The sequence below is a fragment of the Cannabis sativa genome, chromosome 7, assembly GCF_029168945.1.
Source record: "Cannabis sativa cultivar Pink pepper isolate KNU-18-1 chromosome 7, ASM2916894v1, whole genome shotgun sequence".
Lineage (NCBI taxonomy): Eukaryota > Viridiplantae > Streptophyta > Magnoliopsida > Rosales > Cannabaceae > Cannabis > Cannabis sativa.
In genome coordinates, this window is record NC_083607.1 from 11647063 (window position 1) to 11667396 (window position 20334).

The 20334-nt window shown below is 32.3% G+C and overlaps 1 protein-coding gene across 1 annotated transcript in view; it reads right to left on the reverse strand.

The window, feature by feature from the left end:
- LOC133028911 (tropinone reductase homolog At5g06060-like) overlaps window positions 1–20334 on the reverse strand; it is a 41282-nt gene that overhangs the window by 12094 nt on the left and 8854 nt on the right. Inside the window, exons 3-4 of the mRNA XM_030624929.2 lie at window positions 19615–19831; window positions 968–1080 (exon numbers count right to left, since the gene is read on the reverse strand). Coding sequence (XP_030480789.1) covers window positions 968–1080; window positions 19615–19831 — 330 coding nt within the window. The remainder of the gene's footprint in view (window positions 1–967; window positions 1081–19614; window positions 19832–20334) is intronic.

Sequence of the window (20334 nt, forward strand, 5' to 3'; positions counted from 1 at the left end):
ATCAAACAACAAGATTTTGTCAAAAGTCAATATTTTACTTACCCACTACGAAGATTACAACCCAAGACCACAAGAAATACAAAGAAGAGGCTCACATGCAGACCACAACTTTGAATTTTCTTCTCTAATTTTTATTTTCACAAGGAAACTAATTATCTTCCTTGTAATCATTTATTTTTCCTCGCAATTTATTTTTTATTGTATAGTGGAAATTATTATTGGGGTTATGCTGTAAAATTATGTAAAAAGAAACTTTATTTTTTTTTCTTAAGTTTGAGATGTATTGTAGTAGTAGAGGCATGGGGTTCTCGTTATAAGGCCCACTAAGCCATCAAGACGGAGCTAAAGCACGCAACTCTAACAGGATAAGTTCTTAGCGTATTGTCATACTACTATAATGGGGCCATTTTCACAAAGATGACCTGGTGTGTATGAAGACACGTGGCATGGGATTACAATAGAATAAACCCACAAAGAAGACGTAAGGTCACCTTATACAAGGGTATAACCCCTATGGACTTAGGTTGTACCATTAGCATGAAAGACCCTCAAAGACGGACTAAGCCACAATCACCTTATAGAGAGTTGGCCTAGGTCAAGTATCCTTAGGGTTCGGCTTAGGTCGAGTAGCCCCTAAGGTTGACCCAAGCCAGAGTCTCCCTAACAAAGTGGGTGTTAGCCTCTGTCCTTGTCTAACCTTGGAACCATAATTCATCTCGACTTAGACATGGATGAAGATTTATTTGTCCAGTATCTCAAGGTTCGTCCCGAGTATTCAACACTAATTCCCGTTCATGAATCAGTCTCCATAAAACTACAAGTATTGAACTAACACATTAAAAGGGGCATGGAGTCCCAAGTTATTTATATTTATGAATTCTTAATTGTTATTTTAATTAAAGAATATTTCTTAATGAACAAAATAAAAATAAAACAAATTTATTGAAAAAATGAGTAGAATACATACGGAAAAACTCCCCAACATGTCTGTTCTAGTGAATCCTGGAGCAACAGTGTTTACACGAATGTTGTCCTTTGCCCATTCACATGCTAAGTTTCTTGTTACCTGATTCATTGCTCCTATATATTGTTAACACAAATAACAAATTAAGGTGAGTATAATAATAATAATAATAATAATAATAATAAGATAATTCAAACATTAAAGCAATTTAATTACTCATCAAAATTGATCATCGCCTAAGTAAGTTAACATTCGTTAAGATTTAAGATAATTGTTCATACTTTATTATAAAAAAATTTACTTTACAAAATCTGTTGGGTTTAAAGAGCTTTTTATTGAATTAGTGAATGAAATTACATGATATTAGAATTTTATGTATTTATGTATTTATGATAGAATTTTATGGATTTTATATGTATCTATTGATGATATTTATTAAGAATTTAGTAGGTTTCGCTTACTTTTAGGAATTTAAAGATGAAGTAGTTAGGTTTAGAATTTAAAATTTTTGGCTTAAGTGTTAAAATATATATTATTGGGAGATTCATTTATGTTCAGAAGTTATTTATGATGTTATGCATTCAATGTAGAGTCCAAATTGTTATTGGAGCATTGGTCTGTGCTTTAGTAGCCAATCGATCGAACTTCAACAATTAGTCGACCATTGTGTGGTAGAAGTTTTAGCTAGCATTCGTTTAGTTTGAATTTTGACACTTAGAATTGGAGATATTTTCTTAAGGTTCGTTGGGTATTGTTAAAGATATTTAATGTATGTTGTTTGGGCTTATAGTAACATTCATTGAGAATTTATGGCTAGTTTTTCAACTGAGTTTGAAACTAAACTTATTGTTATACATGTTATGAACTAGGGTTTCGTAAGGCTACTTAAAAGGAATCGTAGGACATTGTTGTGGATTGTTGGGACCTAATATAAGAAAGAGTTGACATATGCACACAAATCCTATACTTGACATAATTCTATTTTGTTGATGTTGAGAAATTGCCAATATAGTATGTCTAATGAGGGACAGTTGTCAAAGAAATGAGTGCTAAGTAGAGACAATGGAAATCAGATTTATTGTTTTTCACTTATTCCCTGTAAGTTGGTAATAGAGGTACGTTCAGTTGAGCTTTTATTATCACGAAGCCAAATGCTTTACAAGAGTAGACTTGGAGTGTAGAGTCTAATGTTTGAGAACCATAATTTTAGAGAGAAAGTCTAGTGATTAGAATGAATGACTTGTAAAAATATCTAAATGAGTCTCCAATTTATAGGAAATTATGGCCGCATGTTTAAATTTAAAAGAAGAATAATTAGTAATTTTTTTTCTGTGAACTTTCAACACTACCTTATGGTGCTCCAAAAATATACGACTTGTTAAAAGTTTTCCCTAAACTTTTACATTTATAGAAATGCAGTTGTTGTGTTAAGTTGCATCTCATTATTTTATTTAAATGCAGACATATCTTTGTATATTAACAATTTTTCTCCTTAAATTTTAACAACTATCACATTGTACCCACTTCTAAATAAAAATGAGAAAAATTCAACATTTTGTTTAATCTTAAAAAATAATTTGTATCATAAAAAAAAAAAAAAAAAAAAAGAGTTTTGAATGATTAAGAAAATTAAAAAAGTAAATTAAAATTTTTAAACTAATTAAGTAATTTAAAAAATTAATTATTTTTATTAAAAAAAATCTATTTAGAAATAAAATTGTATATTAATACAAATTCAATTTTTGTAAAAATTAAATTTTACAAGAACAAGTTTGAGCCTATTCTTTTCTCCAAAAATCTAAATTTTTTAAGTAAATGTAATATTTATTTTAGTTTAATTTCTACTTTTTTTTTAAATAATTTTATATTTACATTGAATTTTTAATTATTTTTTTTTTATTTTTAAGATATGAATTTGTAAATATAAAATAAACTTGATTTTCTCTACACAATATCTAAGTTTGTTTAAATATAATTATTGAATTTTTAATAATTTTCGTTTAATTTTTTAAGATGTGTTTATAAATAAAATAAAGTTTGAAAATATTTTTTTTAGAAATAATGCAGGTTTTTTAAGTAGACATAATATTTTTTATTACTTTAATACTTTTATTAGGTTTTTTAAACTTTTTCATAATTAATAGAAAATTATAATTTTTATAATTAGTTTCTTTTAATAAAAGGGGAAAATTTTAGTATATTGGTCAAAGTTCAAAGAAAAAAATGCTAATTTTTAATGGTAAAAGAAACGAAACCTCACAAAGGGGATATAATTATGTAACTATTAAATTTTAGGGCAAATTTTTAACAAGTCATATATTTTAAAAAGTATGATTAGGTAGTGTCAAAAGTTCAGGGGGCAATAATACTAATTATTCTTAAAATAATAATAAAATATTACAAGTACCAAAAATATACAAGAAATATTTCTTTTAAGATGATATGAGACTAATAAATGATGACATGCTTATGATAAATGGTTGAGATTACTTATATTGATCTTGAATGGTGACAATCAATTTGAGAGATCGAATACGAGTCGTTCGATCAGTTCTTGGTGCTTTGATAATGACAAATCACAATTCAAAATGTAAGACAATTTTTGATAAGAAATAAGTCTAATTTTGATATGCATATGAGAAATTCATCAAAAGATTATTTAAATAGCTTTCTAGTTTAGTTGGAATCACATAAACCCGAGTTGTATTGATTGAGATACTACCAAAACACTACAATGTGTGCAACTGCTTTTATACCAACAACAAAATTGGCGTACTAGGGACAAGGTAAGCATTTAACGTCAACCTAGTTGCAAATTTCTCGGTTTGGCTTGATTTTAACACATTTTAAGATTTCGAGTGATATTGGTGCAACACGAAGCCAAAATCATGATTTGCTTACATGACTTTGGAAAAAAACATGATTAGAGCCCTCGGTGGTGCACGCTACACTAGCTTGGCGTAGGCATCGTCTTGACACCCAATGCCTAGGCACTAGGTGATGTTTTTTACTACTCTCCAAAAATGTTAGTGAAATAGCATGATTGAGCACCACATAGTTGATTATAACGAAGAAATTTATACACTCTTCCATTCTTAGTGATTGATGCTTGGTTGAGCACAAGGTGATGATTGGAGATCACTTGAATGCATCTATGTCAATCAAGCCATAGGTTAATATACTAGAATGAGATTTACCTTTACCATGAGTGCTTATTCTTGGTGCAAAATAAGCATAATGCTCTAAGTGCTTATTCAACCTGAGCGCTAGTTACTCTAGGTGTGCATAACCTAGGCACAGGGTGTCAACTTGAGCGTTGAGTTTTGAACTAAAGTGTTATGTTGAGACGTTACAACACTTAGGAGCTCTTGGATAAGGTTTACTCACACGGAATTTTCAGAAAGCTTAATAGAGCCCAAGTGTGACCTAATTGTCAATCTGGCCACTGGTTTCATGAGGATGTCAACGTAGGCACCCCCAGGTGTTTCAACATCGAGATGGATTCATTTAGTTTTAGAAAGCTATTGTTTCCTCTTATTTGATTAAAATGGAGGAAATTCTTAGGAAACATCTTCAGAAAACATGTTCTAAGGGTCCAAGGTCAACCTAGGGACTGGGTTTAGGTTAAGCATGCTTGAATTCTGCTTCTTTTTCGCCCAATAATTTTCTTGGTGGAAAATGTTCATGCAAATCTAGTTTCATCTAAAGCAGCAATGATTTGCTCAGATTTTTCACTTGGGTGACCTGTGCGCCCAGTGAGTGCACACTACCAATGAGGGCCCTAGTACCTATTTGTCCGCCAACCGGGAGCCCACTGCACAAACTCAAGTACACACATTGTTCCATGACAGATTTGAGGAATCATTGTTGAAAGAAGTTCTCATAAAACCTAAACACTTGTCGTTGTGTGCCCAGGGTCACATGATGTTAACCTGGGTGCCCCCTAAGTAGGGATCTATTCTAAAATTGGTTATGAGGCTTGAAACTTGATTATGGCATGTCTTCCATGTACTTTGTTGCAATTGTCTAGTCATTTGCCTATGGTATTGAAACTTAGAATCGAAATCGATGTGATCTAGGGCACATAAATTAACATGGGCACTAGGTGCTTACCTAGGCGCCGAAGTGGACTTCTAAGATGTCCAACTCATATCTCTAGCTTCCAGATATCATTCTAGTGTCTTCGTAACCCATTCTCTTGAACTGTTGAAAGACAAAACTTAAGTGCTTACCTCTATATCCCCATATGTCAACTTAGGCCCTACTACAGTGCCCAGCATATAGGTTGATTGCCTTGTCCAGGATGTGGGGCCCAGGGTTCTTTCGTTTGTGCCACATGTCAAAAACAGTGTCCATAGTATTTACATTAAGGATGAGGACTGGTGGAGCTACAAAGCTCTAATTCAAGGGAGCTAACACTGGAAGAGTCTTGTCTCCCTTAAAGATCAGATCAAATCCTTGTTGAATGACCAACAGTTTTTATAGAGCAAATACATAGTTTCTAATGCTATAAAATGTTTTGTCCCTCGCAAAACAAAGCTCACTGGAGCCATGAAGTTTGGGGGAGATTCATTACCTTTAAACACAACTTCATACTATGAATGGTTGTTCATAGTATGTATGAAGAGACATGTATGATGTGTAACCAACAGAAAGAAACAACATTGCATCTGTTCTTTGAATGTTAGTATGTTGTCCAATGTTTGTTGGAGATTAATTAGAATTGGCTACAACGTAGAGCAATTTCTACTGCTCTTCCTATTCTAATTCGGTGGATTCGCAGAGCAAAGATTAGTAAGTTTCAAAAACTTGTGTTGGCAGCTGCTCTGGCTAGCTTGGGACGGATAAGTTAGAGGACCCTTCCAAGCTTATATGTGCTATTAAAGCAAACTTGAAGCAGAGGATTGATTTGGTTGGCCTAAAAAGGTCAATGAGAAAGACAAAGAGTGGTTTCATTCATTGTAAAGTTAAAAAACGAAAAAGATTTGTATAGTTGATATATTTTAGGCCCTCTTGTTAGGGTGCTAATAGTTTTTAAATAATTAGTTTGGAGCAATATAATATAACTTGATTTATATAAATATATATATATATATAAAAACAGTGTTCACGTCATGAGATAAAATTTTAGGTGAACAAGTTTGATTTATGGTTCTTATATATTATTTGCATGGTGATAATGTTACAATATTAGAAAATGGCTATGATACAGTGAATTGGTCATATGACTATCTTGTATGTTGTATTTATAGTTGATACTTATGTTTTGTGCTTAGATGCACTTATCGTCGTACCGGACCCGGATCCTGACTTGGGACCCAGACCCGAACTCGGACTCAAGACCTGGACTCGGACTCGGACCCGGACCCGAACTCGGACCCTGACTGGAGACCTAGATCTAGACCCAGACCCGTAACCTGGGACCCGGACCCTGACCGGGACCTGGGACCAAACCAGGACTTGAGACCCAGACCGGGACCCGGGACCCAAGACTAGGGGTGTTCATTGGATCACATCCAATGGATTTGGACCCAACCGATACAATCCAACTATTTATTGGATATTGAATTTTGTTATCCGATCCAATCCAATCAAATTGAGTCATCTCATCTTATCCAATCCAATAGATATATTAGATTGGATCGGTTCCGACCATTGGATGCATTGACTGGTTTTTTATTTGAATGGATTGGATCCATCCAATCCATTTCATTTAAGTTAATTTCATTAAAAAATATATGTATAAAAAAAAAACAATTTAAAACTGAATAATCCAATATATATAATAAACATTATTTAGTCTAACCTAATTCTCATGATCTCATAATAAAACTGTTAAAAAAATAAAATTTATTCAATACGTATTGACAGTTTTATTAGCGTTTAGGAATATGAGAATTAATATTTTAAATCTAAGGATTGTTTTCTTTAATATCATGTGATAAATATATATTAAATCAATTAATATATATTTTTAAATAAAATATATTAAATATATAAAATTATAAATGTATTTTTAAAAATATATAAATATAATTGGATGACCATTGAATGATAATTGGATCATTTTGGTCGGTTATCCATTAGATCGGATGCCTAATCCAACAACCGATCCGATCCAATTGGATTTTTAAAATTTACATCCGATCCGATCCAATTATGATTAGATATCCGATTTTATTAGGTCAGTTAGGATTGGATCGGTTGGTTGTAATTGAATTGGATGACTTTCTACACACCCTTACTCGGGACCCCGGACCCAGACCCGGATCCGGACCCGGACCGAGACCGAGACCCGGACCTTGACTGGAACTGGGACCGAGACCCGGGACCAGGACAAGGACCCGGACCCAACCTGGCCCAGAACTCGAACCCAGACTCGTGACCCGAGACCGGGACCAAGTCCATAACCCGGACCCGGACCCAGGACCCAGACTCGGATCCGGACCCAAACTTTGACTTGAACCTAGACCTGGACCGAGGCCTAGACCCAGACCCAGGACTCTGACTCGAACCCAAACTAGGACCCAGACACAAACTTGGACCCGGACCCGACCTGTAGTTGGTGTTGGGGTAGAGTTTATTGAAAATATATTATCTTTACACAATCTATTAATACATATCAATACCAAACATAGTATTGTATAAAATAATACTAATACAAAATTAAAAGAGATTTTTTCAATAATATACTTAAAATAAAACTATTTACAAAAATACCGTAATAAATCTCAAGAACAATAATACCTTGCCACGTCATTAAAAAATACCTTATCTCTAATGAATATACCTGGAACGTAATTAGTCCCGAATTTCGTTTTTTTTAATTATTTTCTCGGGTTTTCAAAAGTAACCTTTTGGTTACTTAATTATGATGCTAATAAGAAAATAATTAGTTACTTATATGTAAAAAACTTCAATTTAAATTATATAATTTGGGATACAATTTGGTTACCTCTAAAATCTTATTTGTAAACATCTTAATAATCAATTAGTTATTTTTTAAGTTATATTGTGCTATCGTATTATTTAACATACATTTGGGTAACCTTAAAGTTTATTATTTAATATAATAATCTACTATTTTTATATACCAATTATTTTATATACCTTTTTATTACTTTGAAACTTATGTGTTTACTTTTAGATTATATTAAATTAATTTGTTATTTTAAATACTTTTACGCTACTTATTTTTTATTTTGCTTTTATAAAAATATTTATGTTACTTTTAAGTCTATTTAATAAACTAATAAGTTGCAATAATTTTTTTTTTTTTTTAAAAAAAAAAACTCACATAATAAGTTATTGGTAAACATTCAAATTGCTAATTAGTTATTTTAAAGTTATATTTTTAGTTACCTTTTAAATTTACTGTAGAAACTAATTAGTTTTCATATAGTATAACAAATAAGCATAGATATGAAATCGATTTATTTTGTATACTTTATAGTAATATTTAAATTAATTATGATTTCGATAATATACCAATGAATTACTTTTAATAAAATTATCCACTTTAAATAAAAATATCTCCTATAGATAATCTTTAATTTTTAGATTAGTTATTTTAAATTATAAGTTCATTTTTTTTCTTTTGTGTAACAATATTTATATTATCTTCCATACTATTCATAAAACTAATGTGTTACAATAAAGTAAAATAAATCATATAATTTATTAGCAAAAAGTTTAGACTTCTTACTTAATAACCAATTAGATATTTTAAATTTATGCTATGGCATCGTTATATTTTTTGAAGTAATATTATTTTAATGTAGAAACTTATTAGTTAATATATAATATCTTTTAAATAAAATAACAAAATAGTAATCCGGGAATTTTATTGCGTATTATATTTTATTTAATATTAAAATTTAGTTACTTTTTGGTTAACTAAAAGAAAAATGAATGATTCTTGAATGTGGTAATGTTGACATGTAAAATATATATATTTTTTTTATGGTCACCATAATGAAAAATAACAATTTAATTGCTTATGATACTTAAAATAAAGTAACTACGATGTTACTTTTCCATACACAACACAAAAAATAATTAATTTCTTTATTAATTATCCTACTTTATTGAAGAAAAAAAATTAGCTGCTTGAGATGTCAATAAAAAATGTTGAAATTTTTTTATGGTGACCAATAATAATATAATTGGTAAATTAACATAGCCCTAATAGGTTACTTGTTTTTAAAATTTTATTTTTTAAATTATTTATATACTATTAGAAATGTAACTAATGAGTATATAATTGAGGTAAGTAACTAAATATTTGCTTTGATTTTAAAATAGGTGAGAAAATATATTTCTCAAATGATCACATTGAAAAGTATATTGAATAGTATTTTTTTTTTAAGCCAAATAATTTGCCGTATGATTAGAATTTTTTTTGAAGATGATGATAATTTTTTTTTTTTTGATAGGAAGTTGGGAAGAAGATAGAGAAAAGAAAGATTTGTTTTATTTTATACTTTAGAGGCCTTTGTTCAAATAAGACAAAAAAAAATTAAAGAAATAGCTGTCAGTTAAGCTATACACAATAAATTATATTATAATTTAAAAAAACGGTACGTTAAAATTATAAATGAGATAATTAAAGTTATTATTAATAACCTTTCAAAAAAAAAAAAAAAAGTTATTATTAATAATAAAATAAAAAAGGCGCTTATAAATGTAAATTATCTAAATTAAAATGGATATAAAATTATAATTTAATATTCATATTAAAAAAAAAAAAAAAAGAGTCAGGTGGGGTCGGATCAGATCCGATCCGAATAAGTTGAGTCGGATCTAATCTGATTCGAGTATCTTATCTTGCGGGGCAGATCCTTACACGATTTGGATCAGGTCGGATCATAGCCGAATTAGATCCGACTCAACCCATTTACACTCTTATTTATCGGTTTATTGTACATTTGTTGGTTTTGCATATAATTTTTTTTTTCATAGAAGTATCTTGTTAAATTACATTTTTTAAGTTATATTGTTGGGATCCCACGGGGGCGACCTTAGGTATAGGTGGGTTAGGCCTGTACTTAAGATTTACATTTTTTCGAAGCCTAAAATAAAAAATAAAAAGTTTTATTATGCATTTAAGTAAAATTAAATGTATTGTAAACAATAAATATTTATAACTTAATCGGTTGGAGTATATGATATATTATAGGGAAACTTACAAAAATACTGGAATTTGAGTTAATTTTTACAAAAATACTGTCACACGGAAATCTTTTCAAAAATACTGTGTTTTTATAAAACACCAATAAAACACAAACCAGAACAACTCAAAACAACAGTAGAACACTAGTAAAACATTAGTAGAACACCAGTGAAAACTTAACACAGTATACTGCAGTATGAAACTTATAAAAAAATACAGTAAAAAAGTAAAAAATTCCGTCTGACAGTATTTTTGTAAAAAAATGACAAAAGTTAGTATACCATGTAAATTTCTCTATATTATATAATGTTATGGGTTATTCTATTACATTTATTTTAAATAATTATTTATATATATTTTTGAGAGTGAGGGTTCAAAAAATTAAGTCACCTTAAACTCATATATTTTCAAGACGGACTCTGCACTCACCCTTTCTAATAACTATTGGCCACTTAAAATTAAGTCTTGCATATAAAATCTTAATCAACTATGTATGTCTATGATGATCTTTCTAATCAAGTTTTTTATATATAACAGATCGTTGGTTATTCTAATACTTTCGTAATGTTATACTTTCGTAATACTTTATATTTGTTTACTTACAGTATTAAAATTAAGAAAGGTAGAACTTGATTAAATAAAGGGGAAAAGAAAAGGAGAACTTCCCCCACCGATTTTATAAGGAAGACTATAAAGGGTAATAAATTTTAATTATTTTTATTTTATTTTTTAATATTAAATATATAATAATAGTTTTGTCCTTTAAAATATATCTTACAAAATAACTACCATATAATATAGTTTAACTCAAAAAGGCAATTTAATCAATTTAAGTATTCCAATTATGTTTCCTAATAAAATAAATAAGATAAATCACTACTATTCGATTTCCAAAAAAATTTAATAAACAACATATTACAAATATTGATTTTGATTATTTTTCATTTATTCCGTTACATTTCTCCATTAATTTATTCTGATTGTGAATATTGTATAGTAATCTTAATGACTATTTTATTAAAATAATCAAGTTTGGCATCAGTTTGTTCATATACACAAATTACATGCCTAAAATTATTGTATCATTTTTAGATGTTACTGTAAGTATTTGTCATGGAATTTGAAATAATAATGTGAGTTAAACCCTATATTTTGTATCTTAACAAAAAGAGTATTTAGTTGGGATATTTAGTTTGGTCGTGTAACTAATGATCATAAATCAGACCTCTCCCACGGAAGAGCGAGCTGAATCGCCGCTTAGGGGCCTCGCTCTCAGCTGAAAGTTCTTTAGATAAACAATTTATTTTATTTTGCAAAAATACTATATTTTTGATTTAAATATTATTTGGTACAATAAATAACCAATTTAGCTTTTAGAAATGCTACATATTTTAAATTTTATTAAAAAGAATGTCAATTTTTTTTTAAAAAAAATATCACACTTTAAATTTATATTAGTACTATATAATGAAAATATGTGATTTTTTAAATAAAGCCTAGTTGAAATTTGTTTACAAAATCTTGAATTATCTTGTGGTGGCCTTTGATACATAATAAGCATATATTTGTTGGGTATTTTCATAAATATATATTATATGAAAACAGAAAAAAAAAAAAAATAGAATCTACAGTTTTTTAATATTTTTATACATTTTTTTTTTCACAAAAATACGAATTATTAGTTTTACGTTAATTTTACAAGAACAATATTATACATGTTGATACTAAAAAGCAGTCAACACTCGTTCGCTAAATTGGTAAGATAAAATAAGAGATGAGTAGGGTAAATAGAGAGACACACAAAATTTATGTAGTAGTTCACTCCTCATGTCGCAATGGTAATGGAGTTACGTCTACTTCGAATTTTTACTTCTCACGAGAATTACAAGAGAATTGACTAAGTATGGAAGCTCAAAATTTTTAGAGAGAAAAATTGGAGAAAAATACTCTGACTTTATGGACACTTTTCTGAATGTGAAAAATAAGCTAGATGAACTCTCCTTTTATAAACAAGGAGGTTCTATCAAAATAATAATTAAATATTCAAAAAATGTCTAAAAATAGAATAATATTTTTTACTATTAATGATGATCTAATGGTGAAATTGACTCCGGTGATCAATCATCAATTCTAGAGCTTGAATCACGTCCGTAGGACTTTTTTCGGGTAGTTGTAGTTGAAATTCGTAATTTTGTTGATGACAAAATTTGGATTTGATATCTTTAGGGATTGAGGTATGAGACATGACTTGATAGATAATTGAAATAGTTTCAAAACACAAGTTCAATTGCATCAATCAAATCATTATTGAGTGAGTTATGACTATTTTACTAAAAACTGCTATGATATTAATTAGTACACAGGTTGACAGTCCAGCTCTCAAGTTAACATATAACATAACTTTCGACGCTGAATCAGTGGGAAAATATTCTAAGAATGTATTTTTTGATGCTAAGTGATATTTTGATATCACCTAATCCATTTTTTTTATTCTAGTGAAGTCGTTCATCATTTTTCAGAAATATTCACATAATTTATATATGAAATATATTGGATCATTATGATATGATACAAACCTCAAAAAAAAAAAAAAAAAAACCATAATATTACGTGAAAACAAATGATAGTCACATTCACCCTATCTATTCTATTATATTATATACATCCAAACCTCAAACGAGAAAAATTATAATATTACATAAAACAAATGTGGATTTTAATTATGTCAAAAAAAAGAGTGGATTTTAATTAAGGCGCTTAGTATACATGTTTTGTTTTTGTTTGTTTTTTTTTTTTTTTTTAATAAGTTGAGAAATATTTTTTTTATTTATGAATCAAAAATACTTTTATATTATATTTCATTAAAATATATTTACTTTTGAGTAGATTGTTCAATATACTCTTATTTTTTCACTTAAATCTAACACATATTTTACATTAAAATAGGAACATCATTTATAAAATTAGATATATCTTAAAGAATATAAAAATAAAAGTAAAAATTAAAATAAATAAAATAAAATGAGTATTCAATGGAATTTTCTTTGTTTTTTTGGGAATTACCTCATATACTATTTTTTTTTAACTTTTTTTTTCAAATTTACAGTTTGAGTTTCTAAAGTAGTTGCAACGCTAGTTGCAATAAGGGTTTCTATACGATTTTTTATTGCACTTTAGGTTGCAGCGCTAGGTACAATAAGAATTTCTATGTAGAATTCCGTAAAAAAAAAAAAAAATGTTTGAAGTGTAAAAATGAAAAAAAAAAAACCCCTTTTGTTTAATAGAAAATAATAACTATTATGATAGTTTCATTATCACAGTTCCATATATGCAGGTTTTATGTAATTTTTTTAGAAATTAACACAAATTACTGTTCAAATAATTTGTTGTAGGATTATATATAGGAATGTATTCAACACTTTTCATTTTTTTTTCAGTAAAAGTTGTCTCAGTTCCGATCGTGCCTTACCAGAGCATCAATATTTCGTCAAATTCTCATTGTAAACAGTTTTGTATATATGTAGTGAAAGTTTATGTTCTTATATTTCTTGTCAAGCAAAAACTAATGGAGGGTTTTTCTCTCTCTGAACATGGCGATTGGAAACTCCCCTATGCTCTCTTTGGAAGAGCCTATTCAACAGAGGTGCTATGAAAGCATGGCTCAAATGGAGGATCTGCTATCCCGAACAAGCAAACTAACCGTCACAGATGAGGAAGGATGGGAAATCAATGAGGATGGGGCTGAGGATATAGGAAAGTTGTGTCTCATTGGGCGACTATGTACTAGGAAACCATTCACCCGTTCTTTACTAAAGAACATACTCTGTCGGCTATGCAATTTGGGGGAACTTGACTGGGATCTGAAAATCAAGAAAATAACAGACAAAGCTCTGTTCTTGATCCTCTCTTTCAAACAGAACAATACGTTAGAAAGGATCTTGGGAAGAACTCCTTGGGTTTTGAATGCTGGGTTCCTGATATTAGAAAGAATGAATGGAATACCCCCGGATTGGGAGACGACATTGACTTCTTCCACCATCTCTGGGCTAGTGTTGAACTTACCAATCAAAGCAATCACGAACACTAATATGCTTCGATTTGCTGGTATGGCAGGAGAAGTGATGGACATACAAGAATCGGATATCAATCGTATCACAATTAATGGATTCTTTAAATTCATAGTAAAGAACTCCATTCAATCCAAAATGTTCCCGGGATATTTGTTTCCTCATGAAGGACGGCGTAGATGGCTTCAATTCCAATATGATCGGTTACCCTATATGTGCTTCAATTGTGGGAAGATTGGGCATGAATTGCACCAATGCTCAGAAATTTGAGCTACTTTGACGAAGGAAAATGGAGAAGTGGCTCCGGCTTATGGTGCGTGGCTCAAAGTAGACATGATGGGGAGAATAGAATCAAATAACAAAAGGGAGACACATCAGACGAACCAAACCAATGGCCAAGGAATAAAAAACATACCACCATCTCGGGTGATAGAACAAAATTCCAAAGAGGGAGAGGATACAATTCAACAAGCAAACCAAATGAAAGGTAGCCCCCTTCATACTCCTTACATTAATAATTATCAACAATCTATTACACACAAAGATGAAACTATTCTAACCATCAACTCTACTCCTCCTTATAATACTCGAGATGCGGATTACATCCAAGGAACTATGAATATCAACCAGGAACAGACCGAAATGACCATCAGGAAAAGAATGAGAGCAGCCATGGGGAATGATGCAACAATGAGTCCAAACATAAATAGATCTTGCAAGGCCAGAATCAGTGAGACCGAAAGTGTGGAGTTGGGATCGAGCGGAATCCTCTTTGATGTCCCCGTGACCTTTGATGCTGGGAAAAACATTCAGCGGGAAAGGCAGCGGGAAAAGCGAAGAAAATTTGTGCCAAAATTGGGGAATCCTTCCAAGATTCAAGCAACTGAGACTAAAGAATGGGGTACCAGATTTGATGCTATAACAGGGGAAGTTTCTATGCCAAATGATTCAACCTCTGAGCAGATTAATGAAGCGGCAAACTCTGCGGAGCAGGGTCGCTGAGGACAATGAATTCAATTATTTGGAATGTCCAAGGGCTTGGCAACCCTTGGACAGTGAATGCTCTTGCCACACATGTGAAAGACTTTAATCCTGGTATTGTTGTCCTCTCCGAAACGCGTTCGAAAAGCCATTAAATGGAATCGATCCGTATTCGGTTGGGGTTTGAGGGGTGCTTTTGTGTAGATGCCAAAGGAAAAAGTGGGGGGCTGGCCCTCCTTTGGAAGGCTCCTTTCTCGGTTCAATTAAGGTCCTTCAATGACTACCATATTGATGCTTGGATCAATACGGAGGAGGATCTTAATTGGCACTTTACGGGATTCTATGGGGATCTTGATCCTTCTCAAAGGAGACACTCATGGACTCTTCTGAAAAGGCTTGCAAGAAACAACTTTGGGTCGTGGATGTGTGGGGGTGACTTCAACGAAATCAGAGGCATTAATGAGAAACTTGGAGGAGGAGGGAAACCGGGGTACCTAATGAAGAATTTTAATACAACCATTGACAATTGTGCTCTTCGAGAACTAGATGTGGAAGGCAGTAATTTCATTTGGTGTAATGGAAGGGCAACGAATATGGTGTTTGAGCGTCTTGATAGAGTCATGGTAGATAACAATTGGTGGAAGATATATGCAGTAGCCAAAGTGAAACATTTAAGTAGATGGTGTTCTGATCATTGCCCGCTATTGGTCACCTTTAATTCCATGTCGAATGAGGAGGAGACTAAACAAAGATGGGGCTCACAGTTCCACTACGAAAAGTCCTGGGCTGACATGGATGAATGTAAACAAATCATCACAGAAAATTGGCAAAATGGATGTACTAGGGGGTCGGCTAAAGAGTTTGGAGAGAGAATCCAGCTATGTGGCAACTTACTGGAACAATGGAATCATAAGCAGAGGAGGGACAATCAAGCCAAAATAAAAGAATTGAAAAAAAATATAGAAAAGTTATCCCGAGACCAAACTCCTCATGGCTTTTCTTGTCTCAAGGCAAAAGAAAGAGATATCAATGGGTACCTGGCAAAGGAGGAAATATTTTGGAAACAACGAAGCAGAGAATTATGGTTGGCCCATGGAGATAGAAACACCAAATACTTCCACCAAAAAGCATCCCCGAGGCGAAAAAAGAATAGAATCCGTGGGATATTTGATAAATATCTGAAGTGGATAAGCACAAAGGAAGAGGTAGAGATGACCATTTATGACCACTTTCAAGAGCCTTTTTCAGCCAAAGACTATAAGGGAGATATGATTGCCTATCTCCAACGATTCGTACCACTTAAAGTTAGTAGAAATCAAAATGATTTCCTACTTTCTAAGTTTACTGAGTCGGATATAAAAAGTGCTTTGTCCCAAATTAATGCCATGAAGGCTCCTGGAATTGACGGAATGCCTAGACTTTTTTATGAACACCATTGGGGTGTGGTGGGGAAGGATATTACTAGGCTATGTCTGAATGTTCTCAATAACCACATCGATTGCAGGCACATCAACAAAACACTTCTATGTCTAATTCCGAAAGTAAAGAGCCCAAAACAAGTTGCTGATTTTCGGCTTATAAGCCTTTGCAATGTCAGCTATAAAATAATTGCAAAGTGCCTTGCAAACCGAATGAAGGACAGTCTAAAAGAAGTCATATCTGAAAACCAAAGTGCATTTATACGAGGTCGGCTAATTCAGGATAATGCTATCTTGGGTTTTGAAAGTCTCCACTGCATGAAAAAAGGTAGATTTGAGAATGGGAAAAAGATGGCTCTCAAACTGGATATGTCAAAAGCGTATGATAGAGTGGGTTGGCGGTTCATTGAAGCGATGATGATTTGTTTGGGGTATGAACAGAAGTGGGTAAACAAAGTCATGAATTGCATCACAACGGTTTCCTTCTCAGTTCTCATAAATGGTGAAGTTTGCGGCTAAATTCAACCTAATTGTGGGATCCGCCAAGGGGACCCTCTCTCGCCTTACTTGTTTCTACTATGTGCGGAAGGTCTTTCTTGCCTTATCCAAGAAGCGGAGAGAGCCGATAAGATTCACGGGCTCAAGTTTGGAAAAGAAGGTATCAAATTATCCCATCTATACTTCGCTGACGACAGTTTCATATTTGTAGATGCAAAACCTTCGGAGGGAAGAAGTTTGAAAGCTGTCTTAGATGAGTATTCCATGCTATCGGGTCAGAAAATTAACTTCACCAAGTCAGAATTATGTGTTGGCTGCAAGATTAAAAAGGAAGAGGGCGAGTACCTTGCGGCAGTGCTAGGAGTCAAACTTGTGGAATGGCACACAAAGTACTTGGCGATGCCGGCGACAATTGGAAAAAGAAAAAAGGAAGTTTTTGAGGACATTCGTTCTAAGATTAGAGCCAAACTTCAAGGATGGAAAGCCAGTCTATTCTCTCAAGCGGGAAGGGACATTCTTCTCAAAGCAATAATCCAAGCAATCCCTACTTATATCATGAGTTGTTTCTGCCTTCCAAAAGAATTAATAAAAGATATTCATGCAATGATGGCCAGGTTTTGGTGGGGATCCTCGGATTCAAAACATAAAATCCATTTGGGGAAATGGTACAAATTATGCAAGCCTAAAGAGAAAGGAGTTATGGGATTCAAAAACTTGGAAAAATTTAACCAATCCTTATTGGCGAAACAAGGTTGGAAAATTTTACATAACCCCCAATCAATGATGGCTCGGGTATTAAAGGCTTGCTACTTCACCAATTCTAGTTTTTTGGAGGCTAAAATAGAAGGATTTGGATCTTTCTTTTGGAGAAGCATAATTTGGGGAAGGCAAATCGTAGAAAAAGGAATAAGATGGAGGGTTCTATCAAGAAAAGACATTCGAATAAACGAAGACAAATGGCTTCCCCGTCCTTTAACTTTTACATTGCGCACTCCGGCAAAGGTCCCCAATGGAACAACGGTGGATACACTAAAGGAGGAGAATGGCGAATGGAATCAGGATCTAATTAAAGATTGTTTCCATCATGATGATATTCCTATTAGATTAGGAATGGCCCCTTGCAATAGAAACTCCAATGATCACTTTGTGTGGCACTTCACCCCGGATGGAATGTATAATGTAAGTAGTGGCTATAAGATAGCCGATGCAAATAACTGCATTCCAGGCCCCTCCTCTGAAGCAACAACAAAAAACTGGTGGAATGGCATATGGAAGATCGAGGCCCCTCCCAAAATCCGAAACTTCATTTGGAGGTTATGTAATTAATGGTTGGCTCCCTGTGAACACTATATTGCAACACCGCAGAATGAAAATTAATATCAATTGCTACTGGTGTGGACAAGAGGAAGAAACCATTGAACATTGCTTATGGTTTTCCCCCTCTTCAAAACAGATCTGGAAGAATTATTCAATCTGGAAGATAATCAAACAGAGCAAAGGTACAATTATTGATATTCTCATTCACATTAAATGACAGGTGGTGAAGGAGGATTTTGTTTTTTTTTTTCATAATCATGTCTTGGCTGCTGTGGAATCGAAGGAATAAGAAACGGCTTAATCACCATGTCCTTTCAAACGAGTCTTGGACAAAATGGGCTCACATAGAAGTTGACTACCTAATGCACCATGATCCATCAGTAGACAGATGCAAGATAACCCCTCCTATTAAGCATATCGGCTGGGAGCCTCCTCCCATGGATAGCTTCTGCATTAATAGTGATGCTAGTGTGCTATGTACTGAGGCTAGAATCGGTCTGGGAGTGGTCTTAAGGACCCATACTGGCGAGGTTGTTGCTGCAGAAACTCAGTATAAAGCAGGTGTTTTCTCGGTTGAATTGGCTGAAGCTTTAGCTCTTCGAATGGGGATCTCTCTGGCTGTCCAAATTGCAGCAACCCCTTTCATCATTCAATTAGACTGTCTTCGGGTGGTTGAGTACATCAAAGGAAACTTCAAAGCAAAATCAGATTGGGGGGCTTTGCTGGATGAAGTTCGTGAAGCTCCGGAGTTCACTCATTGCTTGGTCGTGACTCACATCAGCAGGCAATGCAACATGGTTGCCCATTCTTTGGCCAAATTGGCTATCTCTTCTAATTGTAATAAGTTGTGGTTGGGGAATTACCCTTCTTGTGCGTCTGCCTATATAATGGCGTACTTGCCTAAACTTTTGTAGTTGTTTTTGATTGATGAATATACATGTTTCAAAAAAAAAAAAAAACTAATGGATTCCTAAAAGCTAATGTTAGCTGAATGGACTAAAATTAAAAATTATGTTTAATTTTAAATTAATTCAATAGGATTTAATTCTTCATATATGGTGTGGAAAAAATTTGAAAAAAAAAAAAAAACTGATGGATACAGGTTTTAATTAGCATGGAGAAAGGAATAGAAAAAACAAAAATAGCCAACAAATATAGTTTCAATTAATACTAATATATATTTATTTGTATGTCTACCTTTTGTTGCCCCATAGATAGCACAATCTGAAATTGCCATGGCCCCAGCGATAGAAGAAATGAAGACAATGCTTCCATTGCCAGAAGCTTTGAAAAGAGGATGACTCAATTGTGAAATATGAAAACCAGACACAAAGTTGGTTCCCAATAGGGTTGAAATATCTTCATCATTGAACTCTATGGACTTCTTTCGTATTAATACCCCAGCATTATTCACCTGAAACATGGTGTAACCATATATATAATACTGAATTCAAAGGATTACAATTATATCGCTACGACTAGTTACAACAAGTAACTGGTACCAATAACAGAAACACAACAAAAAAGTTTAACAGTTGTTATTCAAAAGTAGCTTAGTCTTAACAGTTAGCTAACACATGGAAACACTAGAATATACACACTAACATACAATATTATACTCTTTAATTTTAGCTAATATTAAACATATTTGATTTATGTTTTTTATTGTATGGATTTAATTTATGCTCTTAATTAATTATATTAAACACCCACAATCTATAAAAACAGTATAGTATGTAGAACCATATTTATGAACTTGAAATTCTCATTCTAGAACTTTCAAAGGGTACTTTGGAGTTCTAACTAATATTCTAACTTTAAATTAAACAAAAATATGGGCACTTCTCCAAAATATATATTGTTTATAATTTATTGAACTCGGTTTTAGCTAATAACATTACGTCTTTAACGTCTTTA